The following is a 26,696-nucleotide window of genomic DNA, read 5'->3' as shown; positions in this document are numbered from 1 at the left end:
GAAAATTACGAATGAAGTTATTTGAAAATTTTACAGAAAAAATCCTCACGAGTTATCCATAAATTGCACATTTTTCGGAAGGAATTTGAAAATTTTCGAATTTCTATAAGGCAGTTTTCCTGAGCAGGGGAGAGCTCGCTTTGGCTTGTTTTTCTTTTTAAAGAAGAGCTACTTAAATCAACGTTATTTTGAGATACTTTTACGGAATATTTTGAAAGGGATAAAGAAAAATCGTAAAGAACAGGAAAGAGAGAGAAAAAAGTAGCAGTTAAAAAAGTTTATTTATGAGCGGTGCCCTATTCTACTCTAAAATCCACACAATGAACATGGATCGCATAAATTTTGATGGCATGACAGGTTCTCTTACCAAGATGCGTTTCTTCTTTGGGTAATAATGATTTAGGTTGAGTAAAAATGGCTTGGATTCATCCCCCTGACAGAAAATATATTTGCTTCAAAAATAGAACAAGTACTAGGGTATAGTTGTACCGATGTTTAAAAAAGTAAATAAATAAATGAATAAATAAATAAATAAATAAAAACAGTTTAAAATTCAATTAGTCGCACGTCCTTTCCTGCCGAAATTTCAAAGTTGGAGAAAATATTTTGGACGCAAAAACAATCGTTTAACTTTGTCTTAATATTGAGTCTTACGGAGGGATAAAACTTTAAATGTTTTTCTTACTTTCAAGTGTATAAAACTTGGTGCGTTTCTCTTAAACTTGATCTAGCCAGTAAATGCAATGACAGATTTAAGAATTCAGATCTTGTGCGAAGCACCTTCGATGCAAAAGTGAAAAGGTCAAAGGAGAAATAAAAACATTATGGAGAGACTCACGGTTACGGCTTTACACATTTGATTCGTCAAGGAACTTACCTGGAAAAACAGAAAAATGACAAATTAAAAAAAAAAACAACATACTATTGAACAATTATTGTCCTGAGAGACACCAAAAGTAGTTTAAGAGTGTGCACTCTGTGCACCTGAGTATTTTTTTTAGAGAGATCAAACCTCCGTGTATACGTCCTCCCAAAGGTTTCTAGCTGATCGGCTGAGAAAATCAAAAGGAAAATCCCACAATATTCCCAGAATTTACCTCGGAAAGCTCTATAACATACAGGGGATACTTGATGACGTGTTGAATTGCTGAAAAATGCGATGAACAGACCCGATTATCTCGAAATCGGCTCGTAGAAAGTTCGATTATAAAAGCTCACCCTACTCTAGAGATTGTAAGGGACATCATATGAAAAAAAGGCGAAATGTACACAGAAAGAGAACTCAACAAACAAGTTTGGTCGGTACTGGAAGTAAAACATGAAAAAATCCAAGTCTCCGGTGGACTCTGAGGTTTCTCAGTACATCCATTGATTTCTACGCTAAATTCACCGCAACAAAATTTGGGATGGTTTGTGTCTCACTTCCCATATTAAGCAAAAGTAACACAAGAACACGAACATTTTTATCAGTGTAGCCGGCGTTGAAACCTTGCTATTGTGTGCATGGTCCTTTGACGTAAGGTAAACTTTGCTGCAACCCTACAAAAACTCCTTGCCACTGACCCGTTGGTCAAATTTCCAATACTTGCAGATTCTCCATCCCCGGTTTTCCGAGGTCCTGGCCACCATCGAGCGCGGCTGGAACAGCGGCCCGATTATTGAAACTATGTCGATACCATTGGCGGATACAGCAAATTAGCAACATTGCCTTTTCTCCATTGAAACCTATGGAAATGTATCGATTCTTGGAGGGGTCAGGTGCTCCGACAAGAATCGATTATTTAACATAGGTTTAAATGGAGGAAATTCGGTGTTGCCAAACGGCTAGATCCGCCTCTGGTCAAAACAGTACGACAAGACATAGCCCTATCTTAACCATGCAATATATCGCAATTCGATGTCGTATCGGGCTGCTTCGAGCAATCAATAATCGGCCCGCGGGAGCGAATGGGCGCGTGGATTTCCGACGGATTTCTGCGACGCGCTGATGTGGGACTCGGCGATGTTCTCGCGCGTGTCGGTTCGGGGCGAAGCGCGAAGGGGCGCGTGTCGGCGTGTGAGCTTGGACGCGAGCGTGTGAATCTTCGGAGCCGCGCCGCGCCGGCCACAAGATCCTCCCGATAGATTTACGTCATTTACATAATCGAGCGCATTGTTGCCGCACTTAAAAAGCACGCCGTGCGAACATGCAGCCGCGGTGAGTCCCCCCCCCCCCTCCTCCAAAATAACCATATTCAGGGGGAGAAGTCTTAAATTTTTAGGTATACTTTACATTGTATTGCGACTTTGTATTGATACTCGGTTGGATTCCTTCTGGTAGGACGTACACTGGGAAAAAAAACACGTTGGATCTAGAGTCCAGACTCTTGAAAACATTGAAAAGAAAAAATACTCTTGATTCGATCAGATTTTTGCTTAAATCAAAAGGAAATCCGCTCAAATTAAGAGGCTTGGTTCTTGATTTAAGCAAAAATCCGATTGAATCTAGAGTATTTTTTCTTGTCGGTGTTTTTAAGAGTCTGGATTCTAGATCCAATGTGTTTTTTTTTTCCAGTGTAGGGGACGTCCAGCAAAATCGTGGATAGGTGGCATTCGAAAAGAAATTACACGATGTCATTCGCCAGATGACTTCTGGGTCGATAGACAAGAATGGCGATTAGGTGTCGTGCATAGCCCGGGCGCGCTGTTAAAGTGACTTCTATGTATGTATATTGTATTGCGAATGAAATTCTCAGGGAAAGTTTTGGAGAAATATTCACAAGTTCCCCCGAAAACTCGATTTACTTAAAAGAAAATTCGGCAACGTCTGAGGGTCCACACGCTGTTTTTCTCCGAAACGGCAAGGCGCGCCGACCTCGCCCGCGACCCGTGCAATAATAGAAAATACGATTTTAAGTGAAATTCAAGTTCCCGCGTTTCGACGCATTTTCAGGAGCTGCGTTTGCAAAGCGCGACAATTATCCGAGAAGTCATCAAAAAAACTTCGAAATTAGACTCGAAATAATTTTTTCTAGAATTGAGATTTTACTGCTTTACGCATGGATTGCATTTTGCAAAAAGGAACCACTAGCATTGCAATGTTGCTAAGATTGTGCAACTTTTTTTGTCTTGGAGGAAAAACCCGATTATCCCTTAATAGTTTCTATTTTCCTCGCTAAAAACTGTAAATTTAAGACAAAAATTACCATCTAAATTTCATAGTTTTTCATAATTTCCGCAATCTTATGGCAAAGGATAAAGTTGCACAATCTTAGCATTATTGCAATGCTAGTGGTTCCTTTTTGCAAAATGCAATCCACATGTAACGGCATTCTGAATCCATGGCAGAATCATAAGAAATGTCATGAACATGAAATTTTGCAACTCGGCTCGCGACCTGTGCACTCGAGTATGCTGTGACTATGCTCCAGTACGCATACCCGTGTTCGCATGATCTACGTCCACCCTTAACCATACTTTACGTCTACGCCCCCCCCCCCCCTCACCCCGTTGACACGGTTATGGAAGGTGGAACGAGCTAGTAAGATAACAGGGCAGCGGGTCGATTGTAGAATCGTCGATCCTGATCGATAAATCCCTATGTTGGCAATACTTTGTATCGATCAAGGTCATTCGATATCGATTCCAACAGTGAAACTTCAAAAACGCGTATCTTCGGCTATACACTGGAAAAAAAATCTCGGTGTATTTACTAAGAAAAGGGTAAAATTACCAAGAATTCAGGGTTCTATTTGATCCTGGTTTTTCTTGGTAAAATGACCATTTATGGAATTGGTAATTTTACCGAGAAACTCGGTAAAATTTTTCAACTTTCTCGGTAATTTTACTGGACCTTCATAAAAACGCCAATATTTTTTATCGACTGTGGTAGAATTACCGAGATAAAATGGCAAAGTTACCGGGAATTGATTACCAATAAAAGTGGTATTCTTACTTGACAAAAACAGTAAAAATACCGGTTTTTAGGTAAGTTTACCAGTCTGTCTTGGTAAAATTACCAATAATTGGTAAAAAAAGTGAGATGGTAAAGGTACCAACTGACCTTGGTAAAAACGCCGAGAATTTTTTTTCAGTGCAACGTCATTTCTTAAAAACCTCCATGAATTTACTTATCTGAATGAGGAATATTTTGTGAAAATCTTCATACGTTGTGTTGTGCCTTTTGATTTGATAAAAAGAAATGTAAGCGAGGATGCAGTTGCAACAGATCAATAGTCCCGAGCAGTATGCACTCGTCCCACTCGACGATTCTGATACATCGTCGATCGGGTTGTGAGTTTGCTCAGTTCCTGGTACTTAAGTCATAAACAAAGTTTTTCGTCAACTAGCTAACAATTCTGTTTACTATCGGCGCCATGGCAACGGTAGGATCGCACCAAGTTGGCCCTCGATATCGCTTATAGCTGCGCAACTGCCGAATGTCTCGGAAGTGAATCCTACTTCAAAATATGTTTCCAACAATGGAATCCGTGTTACGGGTACGTTCTTGCTGTTGCTCTTTGGACGGAAACATGTTTGCGGCAGATTAGATTTTTTTTTCTCGTTGTGAGTGATCCTGAACAGATTGCAATGATTTGCCTTTACACAAAATTTAAACCACTAAATAACCCTGGCAAAAATTGGCAGTAGAATCTGTGTTCCAAAATACCATAGACCTACAGTCGGCTGTAAGATTTCCAATAGCTTCTATAGCCGGCTACACAATTTCTTATAGCCTTTTATAGCCGATGGCGATTAAGCAACAGCCAGGCGATAAAATGTATGCTAAGCGTTACTAATTGTGGATGCTAGGACTTAGTGAGTTTTTAGAATACTGCTCTCTTTTTGAGCCGTAGTATCTTGATTTATTTTGCGAGGAAAGCTCCGTACTTTTGATGGATGCCTGCCATTCCTAATATATTAGAGCACCTTCAGTTTCGTATGATACTGTGCAATACCTCTGGTATGAAATAGTTGCTTCAAGCGCCGTGGCACGCTGCGGTGCAGCAGGCGGGCAGCCAGCGCGAAACGCGCATTGGCGCCTACAAACCTAACAGGGAAACTTCACGCGTTGCGCAATGCGTGAAGTATCCCTGTTAGGTTTGTAGGCGCCAGTGCGTCGCCGCTCCGCTTTGTGTTCGGCTCTAATATTTAATCTGGCGGAGTCAGCGTTATTCAACTCATGATTTTGAAATGTTTGCACATCCTGTATGGATTTTTCTCATTTTAATTGATGAAAAAAAATATGTATTAAAGGAAAATATATAATGTGTGTTTTGTAAATATTAAGGTGGTTCCGTATCAAACTTGATGATTTCCAAGGCACACGAATTTCTATACACAATTTCTTATAGCCTTTTATAATCGATGGCGAAAAAGCAACATCAGTGTTTTTCGGTCAGTTTCAAGCTGTGATGTTCATTCAGTTTCCTTCGGAAAAAATAAAATTGGAGCGGATATTTTGCAACAACCCGATCAATTTACGCGTTTTCGCCGTTCCGCGATCGATATTGAACCACGTTGGAGAAACGGAGCTGTTTAAGAAACGACTACGAACACGGTCCTACACCGTCCAGTGGCCCATTACAACGTTGCGATTTGGGCGAGTTGCGAAACGGGGCGTGGAAACTGACGAAATCCCATAGCGAGCGGTATATGCTCACCGCTGAAATTACTTCTCGGGGCGGAGCGGAGGCTGCGGGCAGTGCAAAAGCGCGTATCTGCACCCAGTTTACGCTCGATTTGCGAGGTTCTGGTTCGGGGAGACGGTGCGGGAGCCCCGAACCCGAACCCGCACCCGGGGGAAAGTTAAATCGGCGCTGCGCGGCGCCCGGACCCCGATGATTTTGTGAAAGCAAGCACCTGCCGCCTTCGCCACCGCCGTCGAGCAATTGTGAACGCAATCTTTGTGCTCGGCCCGCCTCATCACCATCACCGCACCGCACCGCGTCATCGATTAATTTTTTAGATCACCGGCGAACAATCGTTTTTCGAACTTGCCGTTTTTCCCCAGCCCCCCCACCCCCCACCCGCGCCGCTTCGGCTGCGTCCGACTTTCCCCGGAGTGTTTTTGTCATTGCTGCACCGCTGCCGACTCGTGACTCGTGACCCGGGCACCAATCCCGCTGTACACTAAGGAAGACTGACCAAATCTTTTTATACAGGGTTATTCAAAAGTCACGCACCACTAGCCATGATGGGGGTGGCCATTTGAAATTTTTGAGTTGCACCCCTTCCCCTCTCTTCCTGAGGGAGTCAAAAACTGGAAAGTACCTAAAAACGTTTCCCTATCAATATGAGGAGACACGTTAAAAACCGCAAATCGATATCTTCATTATTAGAACTAAAGTTATGGCCAGTGGTGCGTGACTTTTGAATAACCGTGTATGAGATGAAATTCTGAAGACGAGTGACGCATAACGCCCGAGACACGAAGCGCTTCGGGGAGTTGGACCGCTGCGGTCCGGGAGCGTACCCCCTAGTTTCTTTCTCTTCAAAAAATAAGAGGGGAACACAAAGTGATACAAAATTTCGGTTGGTTCCGTTGGGTCAGGTTAGTTTGATCGACCAAATAGAGAATTTGCAGGTGTCTGAAATTTGATGAATTTTGTGTTTAAGTGGAAACTACCGAGTGAACTGAGAACGAGGCTACCCTCGGTCGATGAATTGAAAAATTATTGGAGAAGACATGACAAAATGATCTAATCTGCTAAAATACATGTGTTTAAATGGGAAATGCCGCCATGTGACGTCACTGGGCGACGCATTTTCTCACTGTTAAATCTATTTTTATACTCTTTCCCATATCAGAAAAAAATTATGGAAAATACTGTGAAATCAGCTCTTTAAGCACTTTTGGATGAAGCAGTAAAAAATGTGCACGCAAATTCTTCATTGTTTTGTTTGAACTGATCGAAGGAAAATTAGAGCAAAATAACCGACACCACGAAAATATTTGACTGTATAATATCATGTCAGCCCGTAGACAAAATGGACCGTCTTTTTTCTATTTTGAGTCGGATAGATCAGCACTCCGGGGTGGCAAAAAGCGCAAACGAATACTTTTCTGTGTTTTTGTTACTTTATTAGATTATGCGGTGCTATATGAGACATCGAATCCGACTAAGTCAACGAGAACCGGAAGCGAATGACAACGGAGTCGTCTGGAAACGACGGGAGCTTCGGAGGTCGGCAGCAGAGATGCACTGAAAAAAAAAATCTCGGTGTATTTACTAAGAAAAGGGTAAAATTACCAAGAATTCAGGGCTCTATTTGATCACAGTTTTTTCTTAGTAAAAATACCATTTATGGAATTGGTAATTTTACTGGACCATGGTAAAAACGCCAATATTTTTTATCGACTGTGGTAGAATTACCGAGATAAAATAGCAAAGTTACCGGGAATTGATTACCAATAAAAGTGGTATTCTTACCTGGAAAAAACAGTAAAAATACCGGTTTTTAGGTAAGCTTACCAGTCTGTCTTGGTAAAATTACCAATAATTGGTAAAAAAAAGTGAGATGGCAAAGGTACCAACGGACCTTCGTAAAAACGCCGAGAATTTTTTTTCAGTGTGGATCCAGCAGTTTGGCAACACGGGCTTTCCTCCATTGAAACCTGCGTTGAATAATCGCCCCTCCGAGAATGGAAACATTTCCATAGGTTTAAATGGAGAGAAAACAATTTCTCCAACTTCCTGGATCCGCCAATACGGACTTCTTTCTCTCCCGTTACGATCCACGAAAACTCTACGCCGAGCGGCGAGATTCATGCAGCGATTTGGTGTCCACGTTCCGGCCACCGACAAATGAGGCGCTTAATCAAAGAGTCCGTCGGATCGTTAAAAACCGATTGAGCTCATCATAACGAGGTACACAGAATCGAAGCAAAAACTGTTCCCGTGATGAAAAAGCATCGACCCGCCTCACAGAAGGTAATTAGTTTTGAGCTGGGCAATCGGTGCTAACAACAGGGGACGACATGGATTCTGTACGTGATCCACAACGTTGGCCTGCAGGGTGGGTGAGGAGTGAGCCGGGAACGACCGAAGGCTGATTATTGAAATTGATAGACAAAACGATAGACAAAGAGAACGAAGGGGGGGGGGGAGGCCTACCCGTGCCTGTATTTTCAGGCATTTTCTGTACCCGTGCTTGACTTTACGTCTACACAATTGATGCTAAAATGAATTGTACCGATCACAATTTATATACTAGGAAACTCAACTTTCGGTTCTCAGGCAGAGTTCGGGAAAAATGCTCTTCTGAAAAATTATTTCTTGTCGGTAAGGTCCCTTTTTCCGACGACGGCCACCGGTGGCGTGGCGTGCTTCGCGGTATATCGATTGATCTGCCATTAAAACCTTTGTAAAATAATCGATAAAAATAGGGTGTTGGCAACGAACACCTTAATGATTGATTCTTTTTTATAGCTTCAAATGGGGAAATGTTGATAATTGATCATTCACGGTCCGCCACTGACAGCCAGATAAGTACTAGCTTCGGACACGCGTTGAAGCATATTCACAGTTTTTAAAGGAGCGGGATCTTTGTAATCGTAAAGATTACCCCGCCCCCGCATTTACCGGCAGCCTCCCCTTTCGGCAAAGTTTTTCGATCTTGGCAACACGACAAAAAATGAAGGCCAGCTCAACATCATGTCTAATATCGATCAACTCCTGCCTGATAAAAATATAATACAATTTCCGAAATTTTAATGATGCGAAAAATGCGGATGCGAGTGGTTCTATGAAGAGAGCGAAAAGAAAGGGCAAATAAATGCTGCGCGACTGGGCGATTGCTTTTCCGCGTCATTTTCCTTCGTTCCGATTACACTTCCGTAATCAATTGACGGCGGCCCGGCCTTATCTCGGCCAAGAATATAAGGCACGCGTTGCCAGGTAGAGTAAAAATAACCCTTTTTCACTGTGAGAATCGGTTGAGATATTGCACGCGCTGACAACGCTGACCAGTGCGGAGGAGCTTCGAGAACGTCTGACGATCGGAGAAATGTCAAGACTCGACTATAGTGCTGCCGTGCTAAGGAAGAACGCCGTATGAACATCCAAGCGTTGCCAAATTTCCTTCGATAAAATGATCATTTTTGAGGAAAATTATGAATATTTTTCCTTGAAATTTTCAGGAACTTTAGATCAAAATACGAACAAAATTCTCTGAAAAATTGGAAGACAAATATTCATAAGTTTACCAGGGAGTTCATGTTTTATCAAAGACAATTTGGCAACGTCTGAAGGTTCATACGGCGTTTATCCTTAGCACGGCAGAGTGGTCCGTAACTCAAATGTCTTCATTTTGGCAAACGATCCGCAACATGACGTTTTCTGCCTATACATTCTCCACAAATAAAGGAATTATGTCTGAACTTCCGTGGCGTGGCGTGCTTTGCGATTTATCGATGGATCTGTCATTTAAACCTATGGAAAAGAATCGATTTGCAGGGTGTCCGCATCGAACACCTCAATAATCGATTCTTTGTCATAACTAAATAGGAAAATATCGAAAATCGATTATTCACGTCACGCCACTGCTGAATTTTTCCGCCCGCATCGACTTAGAAGAGAGCAGACGGAATATTTCAGGATCGATAATATGCGTTGCCTTTGGAGGGATGCCGCTTGCCCCAGTTACTGCCTTAAAGCTTAGGGTCGCTATAATTACTATTTTTATGGGTAGTGGCGGATTAGCATTTACAGTTGACTTTACGGTCTGGCTGATGATCTGGCGGCTAGTACACGGATAAAAAGCCCGATTGTAAAGGCTAGAATATTCGAATAAATATGATCCGCAGTAAGTCTAAGAGTCACTGAATTTTGGCAAGCCAGTGCCAGAGTCCTGCCAGTGGTGATTATAACCATCTAGCTGTTGGATCCTCCTGTTGGGTTAAAAGGTTTTCTGGGGAGCATACGTAGGTAGACAGTCTTGCACCACTACCAGACTTTTTTTCACAGTGTTATTTCACGATGGTACCACCATTCAATCACGTAAGAGTTCGTGTTGCCTACACCAAAAATTGTAGGCGAAATCCCGATGCGCTAGCATTACCTCTTCGCGTTCAGTAGAAGAATATTTAATGATTGTTCTGCATGAACGTGACATTTACGGTGCTACCACTCAACCACGGGAGGCTCGTGTTGCCTACACCAAAAACAGAAGGCGAACTGACAAAGCGTTAAATCGTCGCTCGGCTGACATGAGGGCGTAACTACACATTGAGATGAGCCCGGAAAAGCATTGAATTGTATGAGAGACAGGGTTCATTGCAGAGTGTAATTACGCTCTTACGCCAGGTAGTCAGTCCATCGAGAGTCAGAGCCGGAAATTTAATGTGGGTCGCACTGCGTAAGTTCCGCACTTGATCGTGAACCTGTAATCCCGCACGGAGCCCGAAGACAAGATGCCGTTCTGCGGTAGGGCTCAGCGTACGACCACGCGGCGACGGCGAGTTCCGACTTGGGAACAAGGAGGAAACCGGAAAGTGATTCATTTGATTTGACGTGCGAAAGAGAGCTGAGCTGCGGGAGGGGCCGAGGAGCTGCGCAGGCGCCCCCTGGCCGCCCCCCCCCCCCCCCCCGCGCCAACGGATGCGGATGGTCAGATGTGTATCCGTAACCGTAAACATGTGCAATGGTCTTCATCATGCCGCCCCGCCGGTCATGGGCGGGACCGCCACATATCCGAAAATTCCGCACGAGATGAGGATATTACAAGTGCCAAGTGGCAACGCTGCTCATCAGCTAGGCGCTGCATTGCCGAGTACGGCAAAGACCGAAATGCTTACGAGAGAATACTCCTGAAGGATTGCCGCTAAGATCGCAGTGGAAAGACTTGTTTCTCGTGGATTTTCTATAAAATATCAAAAAGTTTTTAAAATTTTGTGAATAAAAGCCAAATTTCCTGAAAAAATTTCATGAAATTTTCAATTCTTATTTTGTAAGAAATTTTAACGATTGAGCGGAAGGCCTTCAAAGTTCTGAGAGTTTTCTTCAGGAGAGCGGCATTTACGCTTCCGAAAATCCAAGAAAACTTATTTTCGAAATATAACTGTTTTATCTAAAGAGTTTGGTGGTACACGCGAATTTTAGAAAGGGTAAATTGGTCCCGAAAAAAAAAGAAAGAAGAAGAAAAGGATAAGCATGTTTACTGGCGCGTTTCATCTTAAATCCTTGCTATCCCATGGCTCTTTCCTCACTTTTCCCTCACCTGACACGCATTTTAAAATATAACGAAGACAGAGTATGCAAATGATAAAGACAAGTTCGAATTTGGAGGACGGAAAGTTGGGAGCCTGCAGAAATGAACTGAAAAGCGCAGAATCTAGGTGGAATTTCGCAGGAACGTAGTAAATTATAGAGAGGAAGAATTAATTAAATAATATTTAAGTACTGTACTAATAAATCAGCACTTAAATATGCATAAAATATAAAAATAAGGATGTTTAATTGAATAATATAAACATTAGTAAGTGGAGAGATGAGAACAACTCTTCCTCTCAGTTTGTCGGAAAAGTCTCGAATCTCCGTGCTTTCACATAAAAAAGCCGCACGTTTTCGGTATTTCCGTACCAGATTTTCAAAATCCACGCTCTGCAATGTACACGTACTTTTTCCGTATGGGGAACACTCCACAGGTTCCCTTTGGATCACCACCGCCGCGCCGCCGTCAACCTTGCAAAACAACCCCCGAAATTATACCCGAAACAAAATCCTGGCTAAGTGTCCTGTGTGAAATGCATACACGCTAGCCCGAAACGGAATTCCTGTAGAGCTTTTGACAAAAGCGGATCCAGCAATTAGGGAACACCGGATTTCCTCCATTTAAACCTATACTAAACAATCGATTCTTAGCGGAGCATCTGGCACCTCCAAGAATCGATAAATTCTCGTAGTTTTAAATTGAGATTACAAATTCGGTGGATCCGTCAATGGCTTTTGGAAGGACTCCGCGGATTTGAATATTGAATAAACTGAATTTGCGTTGCGATCCGACAAGCGTCGTGGCCGGGACTTGTGGGCCCACCACTCAGTGAAAGTGACGTGGACGTGGTGGCGTGCGCAGTGCCACTGTCAAGCCGCCCAAGTGTTTAGAAAGTAAACTCAGTGACAATCGCGGCTAGTCCTTTACTTGCCCATCAATATGCGATGAACACCGTACTCCATGCCGCCGCCCTGGCCTGCCCTGGCTCACCACCCATGCTTCACAGTGGTCACATCCAGGGGCCATATCTTTGCCGTAACGTTCTGCAGAGCTCCGTTGACTCCTTACGTAACCGGCTTTTGTTTTATTGCGTTAGGAAACAAAACAAACATACGAAATTACCATGAAGAGTCTTGAGGAGCCTTTTACGGATTCGCACCGGGCACAGAAGCAACATGAAATTTCATCTTACTGAGAGGTGAAATTTCAACCACTTCTTAGGGACTGCGTAAGCGAATTTTATTTAGAGGTGCGGTACTACTTTCGTGCACGAACCTCCGATATTATGCGATACATATAGCTGAGAAAGTAAAAACTATTGAATTTGCTGCCGATAAATATTTTTTTCTTGAATCGAGAAAATAAAAAACTTTACCTTGAACTGGAACACTGGCAGCAACCACCCAGTGAGAAATAAAAGAGTTAAAGAGCGCAAGTAACATTAGGATCGAGAGTATACAGCGTTACCTCAGAGATGTTATACAAGGCTACGTTGATAAAGCAGTGTGAAGTAAATAAGCATGAGCAGGCGCTGTATTTGAATACTGCAGTATTAGCTGACTGACAAGGTCGCAAGCTGAAGATATTGTCTAATTACCTACATTAATTTCTGTTATCAAAGTGCAAAAGATAAACCACCGCATCTATTTACTTCCGTCTACAGGAAGAAAAGTTTTCAAACTCATCATCGTATGCATTTCCTGGTGAGAATACAAGAAAACAAAATTTCTATTAGTGTGATTTTTGTCGACTTACGGGTCGAAAAAAATTGGATTCTGAACTTTTGGCAGAGAACTCTCAAAGATGTCTTGAAAAGTAAGTTGAGAGCGGTATTTTTAGTTTTCGCGCCACGAGAGGGCAAAAGTTCAGTCGTAACTCAGCAATTTCATATCCCCTAAACAAAACATATTAGGATTATGGGTTTTTCCTCGAGACCCTTACATATATACATTTTCTGAAATGCAAAATATAAATAGTCATAACTCCGGCTTGGTTTTTAAACCCCCCCCCCCCCCCCCCCCCCCAAGGATTGCAGGTGGTGTGCACTAGTCGGGAATAAAGTACACTGCGGTAAGGTCCAGCACCGAGGAATCGCAAATTTTTAACGATGAAAGCGCGCAACGCGGTGTATACGCAATGCTTGAAGTATTCATGCACTCTTGCAGGCGCTAGCAGGCGCTGAGCGCGCACCGTACTGTACGCGCAATGCATGAAGTATTCCTACAGTCTTGTAGGCGCTAATGTGCGTTCCGTGTGTTCGCACTGCGTTTGGAGCGATTAGTTCCTCGCGGAGTCAGCGCTTTTCAATTTGGAACTACCATCAAGTTTTTGCACACTGCATGTGGATTACTGTCATTTAAAATTGTGAAAAAATTACGTAAAATCTAACTGATTTTCCTTTGATCATTTACATAGGTAGGTATTTAATCCTTGATCCTAGATCTCTTTTGGACGACTGCTTCGCATGCGCGGGCGCTTGCAAGCGGAATGCGAACAAGTGCAAACTTAACTAGCGGCACCTCTTCTTTTATAAATAGAAAAATAAATTAAGACCAAGGATGATACGAAGATTTTTCCTTTCCTATACATTAAAATTATAGAAAACGTACATGGTACATTGTTCCAGCCTCACCTTTCAGTTTTAAGAGTCATATAAAGAGAACGGCTCTCGGCTTCAAACAAAAATCAGTATACGAGCAGTAATTTATGGATTTTTATCAAAATCGAAGTATTTGCAGGGTTTTAAGCAAAAAAAAAAAAAAAAAAAAAAAAGTACTTTTCTCCTACATTTAATTCGCTGACGCCGCTAATTCGAATTATCGCGGGCAGTAAAAGGGCGCGTCCGCGTGCACTCGACGGACTGACACACGTGAATCGAGTCAATAGGAGAGGTCGGACAAATTTTGAAAGCCTTAAACGCTCATAACTCCGTTTATACAAGAGTTTGAGATTCTACAAGTGGTTCCATTGGTTTCCTCGTTAAATTTTCTGCCAGAAGCACCCCTTGAAATTTAAATTTTGACAAAATAAACATCTAAATATCCAGTTTTAGTCAAAAATTTCATGTCCGACCTCTCTAATTGACTCGATCCACTGTGCGACATAGCGCCTTCAACATCGTAGAAATACTTCAAACGCTACACCGTTACGCATGTGTTCCGATGAGGCAAATTGCCTATACCATACTGCGCGTGCCAAAGTGTACCCGCGATCTACGGATCGGACGATCGAGCACATTCTGCATACAGGGTGTTAACTAAAATTTAATTTTGTATTTTCCAGATAATTTGGACGAGATTTCCTGATTTTTCGCTCGAATAAACTGACACCCGTTTGATTTCAAAATCAACATATTTAATGAAATGTATCAAGTGTTTGAAAAATGCTTGAAGTATTCAGAATTTCCTGATCTATCGCCAATTTTCCTAATATTTACTGATAACATTGAATTCTTTATCTTCCGGTTTTTACTAACGGTAGACACCCCGTGCAAGCCTAAATCACGCTGCTCTCCCACACTGTCCCCGCAAGCAACGCTCATTTCTTTCGACAGTGCACCCCATCGGCCCTCTTCATGGCCACTAGATCTGCGGACAGATTATTGAAATTAATAGACAAAGCGATAGACAAAGAAGACATAGGTAGTATGGCGCGATCATGTTGGTTGCAACTAGTGGCTCTTACGGACCGAGAGGGAAAATGATGGGTCTCTTGTCGGTTGCCGTTAGTTGGTCTACTACTTGCCTCCTTTGTCGATTGCAACCTCCTCTTCCACCAATAGGCTCCAACCATATCCCTTTTGTCTTCATTTTCTATGGCTTTGTCAAACAATTTCAACAATTGGCCCGCTGGACACCCTTAGCTTTTTGCTGTACAGTCTCTACTGAGCCTGTGTACTCTGTATAACTCTATGATGGTAGCTAGCGGACGAGCACTTTCACTGGACGATCTGGCGACGGCCTGGGCTCCCAGCCACCTTGAACCGACGACGCGACGCGACGTCCGGCGAGTACGCGACGAAAATATTGGCACAAGAGCGGTCGCGGCGCTAGGAAGGCCCACGGGGATACGGATGCGGGCATCATGGCATCGGCACCGACCGTGGACCGTAGCCCGACGCGGCGCTGCGCGGCGACGGGCGTTGACTTCTCCGCACTTCCTGCAACCACCGCCGCCGTGCCATGCCACCGCTACCGCCAAGCCACCCGGCCCAGGATCAAAGATAAAAGCCGTTATTTAGCTCTTCGCGGAAAGAGACGGTCGGCCCAGCTCGGCGGCTTGCGGCGCAGCGCTCCGAAGCAAAGGCGCACGCTGCGATGGACCTCGCGGCCCTCGCCGTCTTCGCTCGTCATCATGCCAATCTTGCAAAATTTCCCGAAAAATATATATTACGGAAAAAACGTAAGGTCATTGGCTCCGGGTTCTTGACGCGGTCCAACTGATGAGCCATTAATCGCATCGATCAAGTCAAAAATCGCGGCGGATTTTGACTTTTAAGCCCCACAAAAAGAACGCTAGCCCTTGCACAAGAGCCTAATACAGCAACATCAACCGAAATATAAACCTACATGGGGCGGATACGGCCATGTCGATAATTTTTACTTTAGGTATTAAGCTCCTATAGGCCCCAAAAGGGTAGCCAACCTATGACTTCGAATTATCCGCAGTGCTTTATTATTACAGTTTCAACGACTTGTCATTTGTAAAGCACGTATTTGACTTATGCTTGCATGAATTTACTCATTTTTGCGGAAAAACGCCTAATTATGGGCATTATTAGCCATCTTGGTATGATATTAGAATCTGAGGATTGGCCGCGGCTTTAGTCTGGTGTTTTGCGTATTGGAAGCAGGTTGGCTGCCTTTTTGGGCCCTAAGAGCTTCATATCTCGACGTGTCTGGACTCCCCCCACATACCTGGGTACTCTACCGAAAAAACACGCGAAATTCGGCAAAATGAAGGCAAAATTCTTCTTGGAAAAAAAAGTCGCGAACACCAGAAGATTGAAAAATACCATACTTGCGTTCAGGCACGTGGCTGAGGAGATAGGGAAGACTCCCACCCCGAAATGCAAAAGAAGGGAAAGGAAAGTAGGGATTCCTCCTATGCAAAATCTGGGCTACGTGTTCATTCGATCTTGCAAAACGAATGACCCTGTAGCATCCCTGGCCCTCCTGCGTCCCAACGGGTATTGCAGCGCTTGTTCTCGCTAGAGTCCCTTTATACCCAGAGTTACGACAACTCGATTATCAGCTGACTGGCAGCCGTCCTTGGCTGGCCATGGAAGCCGAAACGAGTGCACCCAAACGAACGATATTGAGGGATAAGGATCAGGAATCCTGCGATGTCTGTCACACAAAAACAACAACATCAACAAATTGATCAATTAAAAAGAAAATGAGATTGGTTTTGTGAATAATTTCTTAATCTATTTTCATTTTGGACCGATGGCAATAACAATTTACTCTTGATAAACCACAATTAGGTAATATTTTCATTATTCTTGTTCACATTCGAGGTACCGCCATCTTGATGCACTCGTTTCGGCCTCCATGAGCGAGAACCAATCAGAATTGGATTTTTTTAAGGCCACTTTCAGCCCAATCCTGGCCCAACCAAAAGTGAGTTGTCGTAACTCTGGGTATAAAGGGACTCTAGTTCTCGCTGTGCAAGTTTTGAAACTGGAGAGGCAGGGAACCATCTTTTTTAGGAGCGGGACTCACTGTCCGACCAAGGCTGCGCGATTAAAATCACGAATGATGACAAAAAAATGAAAGGATTTGCAAAACTCTGTTCTGGTGAGAGTGAGGTAATGAAAGGGTGATCGCATCAAAAGAGGAATGCTAGGGGATCTCTTAAAACAGAGGCTTCTTCTCTGACAGCCGTGCGTTATAAAAGGGAATCAGTTTACAACTTAAAGGAGGTGGTTAATGGATGGCACGCCTGATGTACAGGATTGCCGAGGCGTACGGCCAGCATGCAGCAGTCCCCAAGGAACTATTATGCAGTTATCACCAGTGCTCCCATTCCAGGTCCGTCAAAAGTGCCGGAATTCCTTTTAGATTTTTGCGGAAGTTCCGCGCATGTTCCGGAAAATTCAAAAGATCCGGAGAGCCGACATCGGTTGGTCCAGTGGTTAGCGCAACTGATCACAGACCTAGATGTCCCGGGTTCGAATCCCGGCCACGGTGGCAAGATTTGATGGTCTCAGATCTTGTCACCGTGGAGTGGCATGGATGTTTCTCTTCGTTTCTTCCTTTGTACTTCTGTTTCTACTGTTGTTGTAATCTTCCCATCATTTAGCGGTGGCTGTTTGTCTACACGACTAAGGCCAATGAACTATACCTAGAGTGCGCAAGCTCTCAAAAAAAAAAAAAAAAAGAAGATCCGGAGCATTTCAAGAATTTCGAAAGTTCCGGAATTAGGATTTGGTTCCGGGAAAAGGGTGCACTGGTTATCACGGCCCAAAATGCTTTCTGAAAATCCCTCTCCAGGATACTCAAAACTGACTGGTAAAAACCCCGTCCTTTACGGTACTTTCCAGTGCTATCCCTAGAAATTCAGGTCCTTCTCGTCAGGAAAATTGAGTAACTTCAAAAATATTCAAGCGCGAATTCCGGCAAAAAAGACGTAGTCACGAAATTCGAAGTTCATTGGTGGCTTGCAGATCAACGATTACTGCACAATCGCGATCTGGCGGAAATAAACTGCAATGAGGATCGATGTTCAATTAAGGGATGGAGAATTTTCAGGTGTCTGATTTTGTTTTAAAGTTCATGTTTAAAATGAAGTTACTCTGAGAACTGTGCACGAGGATATCCTTGATTTCTAAATTGAACAACTATATATTGGAGGAAAACTTGGAAAAATAACCGAATCTGCTAGGATACAAGCGTTTTAAATGGCGAAATGTCGCCAGATGATGTCACATGGCGGCACATTTTCTCACATTCAAATCTATTTTTTCCGTAATTTCCCGTTTCAGAAAAAAGTTATGAAAAATACTATGCGAACTCAGCTCATTAAGCTCTCTCAGGTGAAGCAATAAAAAATTGTGGGGTAAATTCTCCATGGTGTACATTCCAGGCTGCATAGAAAACGCGAGGCCTGAGGAGAAAAATTCCGGACCTTCGTGCTAATTTTCCGTATTTTTGGGGTAATTCCGGGCCGTTCCCAAAAATCAGTACAATTTCCGGACTTCCCTTACCAGTGGACGGACGCCCTGCATGTCCTGCTCACAGAAAGTGCTTTCAGAGGGGAAGCAGGTGCTTAAAAAATACCGTGGCTAGAAAGCAAACAGAGGTCGCATCCGCTGGTGCTTTCACAAAAACGGAGATGATAGCAGGTATGTGTAATCGGGTGAAAAGCGGAGGATATGAAAAGAAAACAAGCTGCTGGTTCCAACACTACTGTGTTGGAGAGCTCGCCTTTGGGAAACTATTAACAACTATTAATGCTTTTTTCTAAAATTGTATACGTATTAAATGAATCTTTACCCAATTATCAGAGGTTACATGCCGATGCAAAATGTTATGACGTAATTTCATAAGTCAAATTTTTCTCATTTCAATAAATAAAGAGAAATAAAGAGAGAGAAATGGAATTATCTTTTATGAATGTGATTTTGCGGCAAATGTTGCAATGGCTATTTTTGCCATCGCATTTTTGTTTCTGGCTTTCATCGTTGATAAGCTTTTTCTTAACTTGTCAACAATGTAATGAAACCATATGATTTAATTTTAATTTTTTTTTAAATCAAGTCGCCAACTTGAATTAAGGTTATACTTTGTTAAGCTGGCAGTCTGAAATTCTGAATTTTTATCGGCACAGAGTTCAAGAAACTATAATTGAGCACGGTTCGGAGGAACGTTTCTGCCATAATTCTTACACAATACTTATGGTATACACTAAGAGCGGAAAAGGAACTCACTTGAATTTTAGCGTGGAGCTCGAAAGACCACTTCAAGTCTTTGTATGCGAGTGGCTCAATGGAGCACATCACGCCTTTGTATGTATGCGGTGGCTCAATGGAGCACCTCGCGCACTATAAATAGCACGGAGCTCGAAAGAGCACTTCATGCATCTGTATTTTAAGGTTAAAACGAACTCTAAAGAAACTCAATGCGAGGCTCAAACGAACTCTCAAGCATTCTTAATGCGAGGCTCAAACGAACTCCCAAGCATTCTTAATGCGAGGGGCTCAAACGAATCCTAAAGCATTCTTAATATGAGGTTTAAACAAACTCTGAAAGGATCCCAATGCGAGTCTCAACCGAGCTCTCAAGCATGCAATTATTTTGAGGTTAATTAACCTTCTATGGTACCAATAACGGCAATCTTAAGGATTATCCATTAATTATGCGCAAATCTCAATCTTAGTCTTAGTAACTTAAAATTAATTGAACAAATTATTAAATCACGTCGAGGTCACCATGTTTTTTATTTTAAGAAATAATAACAAATTGCAAGTACAACTGCACACAAAAACTGCATTGAAAAGATAAGAAGATGATAACATACAATTAGGTAATTTGCTATAAAACCATAGCAACATGCTATGATATACTCGGTCACTGGAAAGTGCTGCTCTCTAGTGTAGCAAACGAGGAACAATTAATCCTCAGTTGAATGAGGGAACGGAAATGTTCGACGGAGGAAAACTGTAACCCGCGAAAATTCAACTTTTAGACCTTGAAATCAATGGGATTTTGGCCGTTCCTCCGACGGCAACGAGAACCATCCATTTGTCGCCACGGACACTACCAATGCTAAAAGAAATCGATCGCAAAGAGCTCTCCCGAGTGGGCGAGCTCAAAAAAAGGGAAAAAAAGAAAGAAAAAAAAAGTACGCTAAAACAATGAACCCGCCACGGGGACAATGCCTCATATTGTGTAATGTAAACAAATTGAAGGTAATTTAAATACTTAATTTGACATTATGCATTGGCGTGTCTCATTCGTGACTTACGATGAGACAATGCGATGACGCTTTCATTCTCCACTCTCCGTTGACAAAGCGGACGGAGAAAAAATCTTCCAGCCCTGCCATCACCGTTCCTCCGAAAACGGAGCGGATTTTGCTCGATGAGCAATCAAGAAACTTTCACCGCACCCACGGGGAAAAATATGACTAAAATAATCTAATAATAACTGATAAAATCTACAATGAAGCAACCCCAACCCAACACGAAAAAAAAATTAAATTACTTAGTCGGCTGTAATTGAACCATTAATCGTTAAACGGTTGGGATGGACCACTAGTCAAAGTATGAATTTAGGCATTCTGATATATATTTCCCCTTCAAAATTTCGAGTAGAACACGATTTGCGCTACAAAAATGAGAGTTTCAAGAGTTACTTACAAAGGGTGTCTACTAAAAGTTCAGTTTGGACTATTTTGATTTTCCATGATATTTTAAATGGGCCTGTTGCAAACTTTTGCTAGAGCAAAAATAAGAGTTGTTTCTTGTATATAATGCCTCAAAAATCACGATGAGCGCATCGGCAAAGTCTGAAATGCACTCATAACTTCACAATCTGCGTAAGAATTTTGCGTTTTTTTAAGCTTCCCGCTTCAAAAACGATACTACGGCGTAGGTGAACATTTTGTTAGAGGAGTCGCTCCATCGTCGGCGATATTCATCATGGCCGACGCTTGCACGCAGTTCCGCGCGTAATTCAAGGAGAGTTCAAGGTCAATCCATTCGGGCGTGGAAAATATGAACGTTAACACACCGATTGTTATCTGGTCTAATCCAGTTCAGGTGTTATCTCGTCCCATCAAACGTGTTTTGGCGGATTGGCGTCGGCTATGATGATTATTGCCGACGATGGAACGACTCCTCTTACAAATGTTCACCTGTGCCGTAGTATCGTTTTTGAAGCGGGAAGCTCAAAAAACCGCAAATTTCTTACGCAGATTGTGAAGTTATGAGTGCATTTCAGAGTTTGCCGATGCGCTCATCGTGATTTTTGAGGCATTATCTATAAGAAACAACTCTTAGTTTTGCTCTAGCAAAAGTTTGCAACAGGCCCATTGTATCTCCTGATTTTTTTTGTGCGTATAAATGTACAATCGTTTGAATTCACGAACCGACATATTTAATGAATTGAATCAAATGTTTCACCGTTGCAAGTGCTAAGCTGCATGTAATTATCTTTTGAAAAAACTCATTCTTCAAATCTTGGACGCAATTGGAGTTTCCTGATCCACAACCGATTTTCCTGATTTTTCTAGACGACATTGAATTTCCTCATATTTTCCGGTTCCTACTGACGGCACACACCCTGCTCCCGTCATTTGCGTTGCACAAATTGTGTTCTTAGTGAAATATTGGCGAGAAAAATAGTTGTGCTTAAATTCGCACCTTGTCTAGTGGTCCGTTCTTCAATCCCTTCTCGTCTTCATCATTATATTATTTTTCGTTTGATTTACGTAGAAAATCAAAAGAGAGACGAAAGAAGCGAGGTATGCTTTGTGTCGCGTTTACGTCAGCATTGTCGTAGCCGTCATTGGAACGGTTCGAAGAATGCATTGAAAATGGAAAACAGCCGAGCATTGGAAAGGCTTTTCGCTAAATTTGTGGTCGTCATGTTTGCCAGCTTGCCAGCTGAAGTCAACACATCGATGCCGGATAGTCCTGGAAAAACCAGCGCTTTCCTCCATTTGAAGCAATGTAAAATATCTAGAGTTTACCGCACTATCTGGCGGCTCGTGTGGCCGCGGGCCAACTTGCCCGCGTCCCCGTCCCAAAGTCATGGTAAGTGTTAAAACATTGCCGAAATTGTGAAAAAGCCGTAGTTTCTACAAATTAGGTTTTGGCTTCACGCCTACGTTTGTTTCACATCCCCCCTCCACCCCGGCTCTCTTCTTTCCGCCTATTTATAACCAAATCGTTGGAAAGTTGCTATACGCTTATCTAATGTCACAATTTCCTTGCGTTTTTAATCGCTCTAAAAGCTCCGAGTTTAGACACGTTTTCGTTGGGCTATTTTCATCATATTTATTCGTTTCGCTCGCAGCTCGCCCCCGGTCTGCTCGCGCAACCCTTCCACGAGCCACAAGGCTGTCCTTTGTTCATTCTCAGGGCCGTTGGCAGCGTTGCGTTTCCTATGAAATGGACAATAGCTCGGTGGGACAATCTTGAAGGAACGCTGAATCTCAATCGGAGCATCATAACCTTTTTTGCATTGCCGTTCAAGGACTTGCAGGCTATTAGAACTGCATTCGAACAGTCATTTCTCAGATGATTAGGGTGTCTCGTAAAACAGGCTGGTCAAAAATAAGTACTTTTACAGTACTTTTTCAGTACATTCTCGAGAAATTCAGTACCCCCTCCAACAGAAAAATCCCGTACATTTTCGCTTCCATTTGATGAAATTACAAAAATTTCAAAAATCTTAAATTGCGACGAAGATGACAAAAAAATTTTAAAAAATTCCGGAATTTCCACACTTATCAGTACTTGCGGCCTTACAAAATCAGTACTACTTCCAAACTCCCCGAAAATTCTGGATTTGTAGACACCCTAAAATAGGATCGCTCCATACTCCCTATTTCGACTATGTTTATGGCTGTATCTATCAATTTCACCAATCAGCCGGCTGTGGAGACAAGGCCTTTCACTTGCGTCCAAAAGCGTCTTGTAGCCCAGCGTCTGATCCTACCACGATGCTTCTGGCCTCGAGAGGGCGACTCGAATCAACAGTTAGGAGCCGGGGTCGGGAACAGGGCAGTGGCCGGAAAGTGAAGAAGACTCACCGAGAGAGGCAGAAGAGTGTGACAACGAAACCGCATGTCGCCGACGACAACGACGACGCCACGCCAAGCGCGACGTAGCCGTCATCGCGCGTCGGGTCGCGAAACTCCGCTGTCCGCTATTGCCGCAATGCCCGAGCGGCGCACAGGAGACATTTTGTTACATATTAAATTTTATAGGGTTGCCACAGAATTTAGAAAATACGTATAAAACAACGTATCAGGGTGTCTACTAAAACAGGCTCGCCAAAAACCAGTACTTTTACAGTACTTTTTCAGTACATTCCCGAGAAATTCAGAAGCTCCTCAACGGAAAAATTCAGCACTTTTTCAGTACCTCACTGGAAAAAAAACACGTTGGATCTGGAGTCCAGAGTCTGGACTCCAGTCTCTTGAAAACATTGACAAGAAAAAGGACTCTTGATTCAATCAGATTTAAGCTTAAATCAAAAGGAAATCCGCTCAAATTAAGAGGCTTGGTTCTTGATTTAAGCTTAAATCTGATTGAATCAAGAGTATTTTTTCTTGTCGATGTTTTTAAGAGTCTGGACTCTAGATACAATGTGTTTTTTTTTCAAGTGCTCCATCTGACGAAATTCGAAAAATGTCAAAATTTGAATTTCTCAAATTGCGACAAAAATGGAAAATTCCGGACCTTCGAACGGAATTTCCGTTCTTTTTCAGTACTTCCGGACCGCCCTTACAAAAATCAGTACTATTTCCGAACTTTACGGAAATTCCGGACTTGTAGACACCCTGCGTGTGTACCGTCACTTGCACATACTTTTTTTTACAGATGAGCCAGAAATTGCAGTTCCAAAACGCAAAATGCAGTCCAGATTTACCTCATCATGTCCGACCTTTCCCAGCGACTCGCTATACTGAGCGGCGCACAGTGGGTCGAGTCTGTCAGAGAGGTCGGACATAAAATTTTTGACGAAAACTGCAAATTTTGATTTTTATTTCGTCACATTTAGGATTTCAAGAGGTGCTTAGAGAAGGAAATTTTACGAGGAAACCAACGGAACCATTCAAAAAATGTGAATCAAAAATTGTGAGTAAACGGAGTCATAAGCTCTGAGAGTTTCCAAATTTTGTCCGACCTCTCCCATTGACCAATAAAGCAATGTATGCATCTTCGGGACCAGAGACGATATACATTACTTATAACTTTAGATGCCCCACACTCTTATCCTCCCCTTTGACTATCGAAAGTCAACCCTCAGACACTCACCTAGTGATGACTAATGGCTAAAGAGTTAAGTAGTTGATTTTGCAGTGCTATGTTGCGGAACTCCAGTCACAATGTAAACCATATGAGGCCGCCTACGGACCTATTTAAGGAACAACTACGCTGCCATGACAGCGAAGAGAGCCGTAAGTGAGTACAAAAATTATGTTTTGAGAAAATACGCTCAATAGCGTCGGAGCGGAAACTTTTATTGTTGGAAGGTACCGTCCTATGTCAAATTTCCACCTATCACCCGAAAGACTGTTAGAAATTGTTTGCATTATTAAAAGTTGATCAATTTTATTTCAATAATATAAAAAAAGTACTACTATTCATTTTCATGTTAGGCTAGTGTTAAGGCAAGAAAGGCGTAAGAGTTATCTTCTGCATGCTTTCGTGGTTGCGTTTTGGACACACAAAAAACACACTTTTAGATTAGAAATTGGCAGAAAAGGGCGACATTCAACTTAAAAGCAATGCTTTCATTGGCTCTCTTGAGCAATAATGCTCCGTGCGGCTGTTTTCTTTAAAACTACTTTAATTTTTGCGAACCTACGGCTTTCTGATTCGTATCGTTTCACCAGTATATAATATATAAGACGAATTTTGCTATTTTAGCTATTTCACTGGTTTCACCTGAAAGAGATCTGACGAATTTTGAAGGAAACCCGATTTCGAAAATGAGAGTTACGCTGCTGTGCTAAGGAAAATCGCCGTATGGACATCCGAGAGTTGCCACATTTCTCTAGACAAAACATGTATTTGTGAGGAAAGTTATTCATATTTCTCCTTGAAATTTTCGAGCATTATAGATCAAATTGCGAACAAAATTATCTGAAAAATTTGAAGGAAAATACAGGGTTTGCGCCAGAATTTGGAAAAAAAATTCCCTAAAATTTTGGTGAAATTATCTGACAATTGAACAAATGCCAAATTTTCAAAAAGACATAGTTAGAAATAGTTTGCAGGCAAAATTTGTTGTTCGAAACGTCAAACCCACTCGAGAAAGTGAAATGAAGAGAAGCAAATGAAGCGGTGATTTGACGATTTTTTCCTGACATTTTTGTCATTTTTACTGACATTTCCAGGTTTTTCAGGACTCTTTAAAATTCCCTGACATTTCCCGGTTTTCCGATATTCCTTGACTGTGGCGACCCTGAAAATATTCTTAATTTTCCAAGAAAATCCGGTTTTAATTGACGTAAATCCGGCAACGTCTAAAGGCACATACGGCGTTGTTCCTTCGCACGGCAGTACGGCTCTCCTCGCTATCACAGCAGTATGAGCACGATCCTACGTGATAAAATGAGACGGAACAACTTACGCGTCTTTTGGGTCGGAGTTTGACTTTGTGGGAGCTCCTTTTGGCGGGCTGGTTTTTGGTCTGGATGGCGTTGAGCCACACTTTGCAGGCGTTGCCGCGGGTGGTGCACCTCGGGAGGGAGGAGCTGGAGGTGCTCGAGGAGAGGGAGGAGGTGGAGGAGGAGGACGAGAGGGCGGCCAGGGAGGTGTTGGACCCGCGGTTGCTCTCCCCCGAATTTTCCGCCGCGCCGTTGCTGCCCCCGTTGCAAAGGATCGTCGTCCACGGCGAAGGCGGCGCCGGAGAGCTCGGAGGCGGCAATATGTACAACATGACCCACACTGGCAACACGCCGAGTCGGATACGAACTAACCACAGCCCACCGAGAGACTAATGTAAACACCGCAGAAGCGCATCCAATCTGAGCGTGAAAACAACCCTCGTATCTGCCACTGATATTCCGCTTTCAGTTTCACGCCTTTTTCCTCCGGAACTGAGCCCCCTCACAAAACTGTCTACCGCGTTCCGTTTGACGCGTCTCGCGGCACAATTTTATGTAAATTAATAAAAAAAAAAGATGTAAAAACACTTGAAACTATCTCAATCGGCACTGAGAATCCTCATTTATCCCCGAGAGTTTGACGCGTTTTTCAGGACGATTTCTTTTTCTCTGTATTTCTCAGCGGTTTATTTCATTAAAAACAAAAGAGAAGGAAAACTCCTAATTCCACTGATATTTCAGCGAATTTGACACAATTTTGTTTGTATTTATATCAATTTAAATAAAAATTCCGCACATAAAATGAAGGTTCCAGCATCACTTGACACGCAAAGGGCGACGTTAATCCAATTTGGTCGAGGTGTAATGTTCGAAAATCGGAGTTTGATCGAGGGGCGATCCGACCGGTGGGGAGGGGGAGGGGGTGGACGAAACGTAGCGTTCGGGGCGGAGGAGCCGGACGCGAGACGTGGAGAGGTCCGAACCGGCTCGCTCGCGATCACAGACTGACGTCCTGACGTTCGGAGCGAGCGCGTCGCGTCGTCCAAGTTCATCGCGAATCGCGTGGCGCGCTCTCCGGACGCGCGCCGCAACGCCCCGCGGGCCGCAGGCCCGAAAAAACGCCGTGCGCCCATCCGAACGTTGTCGAATTTCCTCAAATTAAACGTTGATTTGCAGAAAAGTAATGGGCATTTTCTTTCGAATTTTGGAAGCGC

At 42.9% G+C, this 26,696-nt stretch overlaps 1 protein-coding gene across 1 annotated transcript in view; it reads right to left on the bottom strand.

Annotated features, from left to right (window-relative positions):
* The window catches only part of ssh (Protein phosphatase Slingshot), a 142,943-nt gene extending 116,457 nt beyond the window's left edge, over nucleotides 1-26,486 (bottom strand). Inside the window, 1 exon segment of the mRNA XM_019045645.2 lies at nucleotides 25,506-26,486. Within this exon segment, the coding sequence (XP_018901190.2) occupies nucleotides 25,506-25,814 (309 nt within the window). The 5' untranslated portion in view covers nucleotides 25,815-26,486.
* Nucleotides 26,487-26,696: the final 210 nt, after the last annotated feature.

This window comes from Bemisia tabaci, chromosome 1, assembly GCF_918797505.1.
Source record: "Bemisia tabaci chromosome 1, PGI_BMITA_v3".
Lineage (NCBI taxonomy): Eukaryota > Metazoa > Arthropoda > Insecta > Hemiptera > Aleyrodidae > Bemisia > Bemisia tabaci.
Note: the sequence above shows the minus strand (reverse complement) of the source record. Positions and strands in the feature narration are given on the sequence as shown.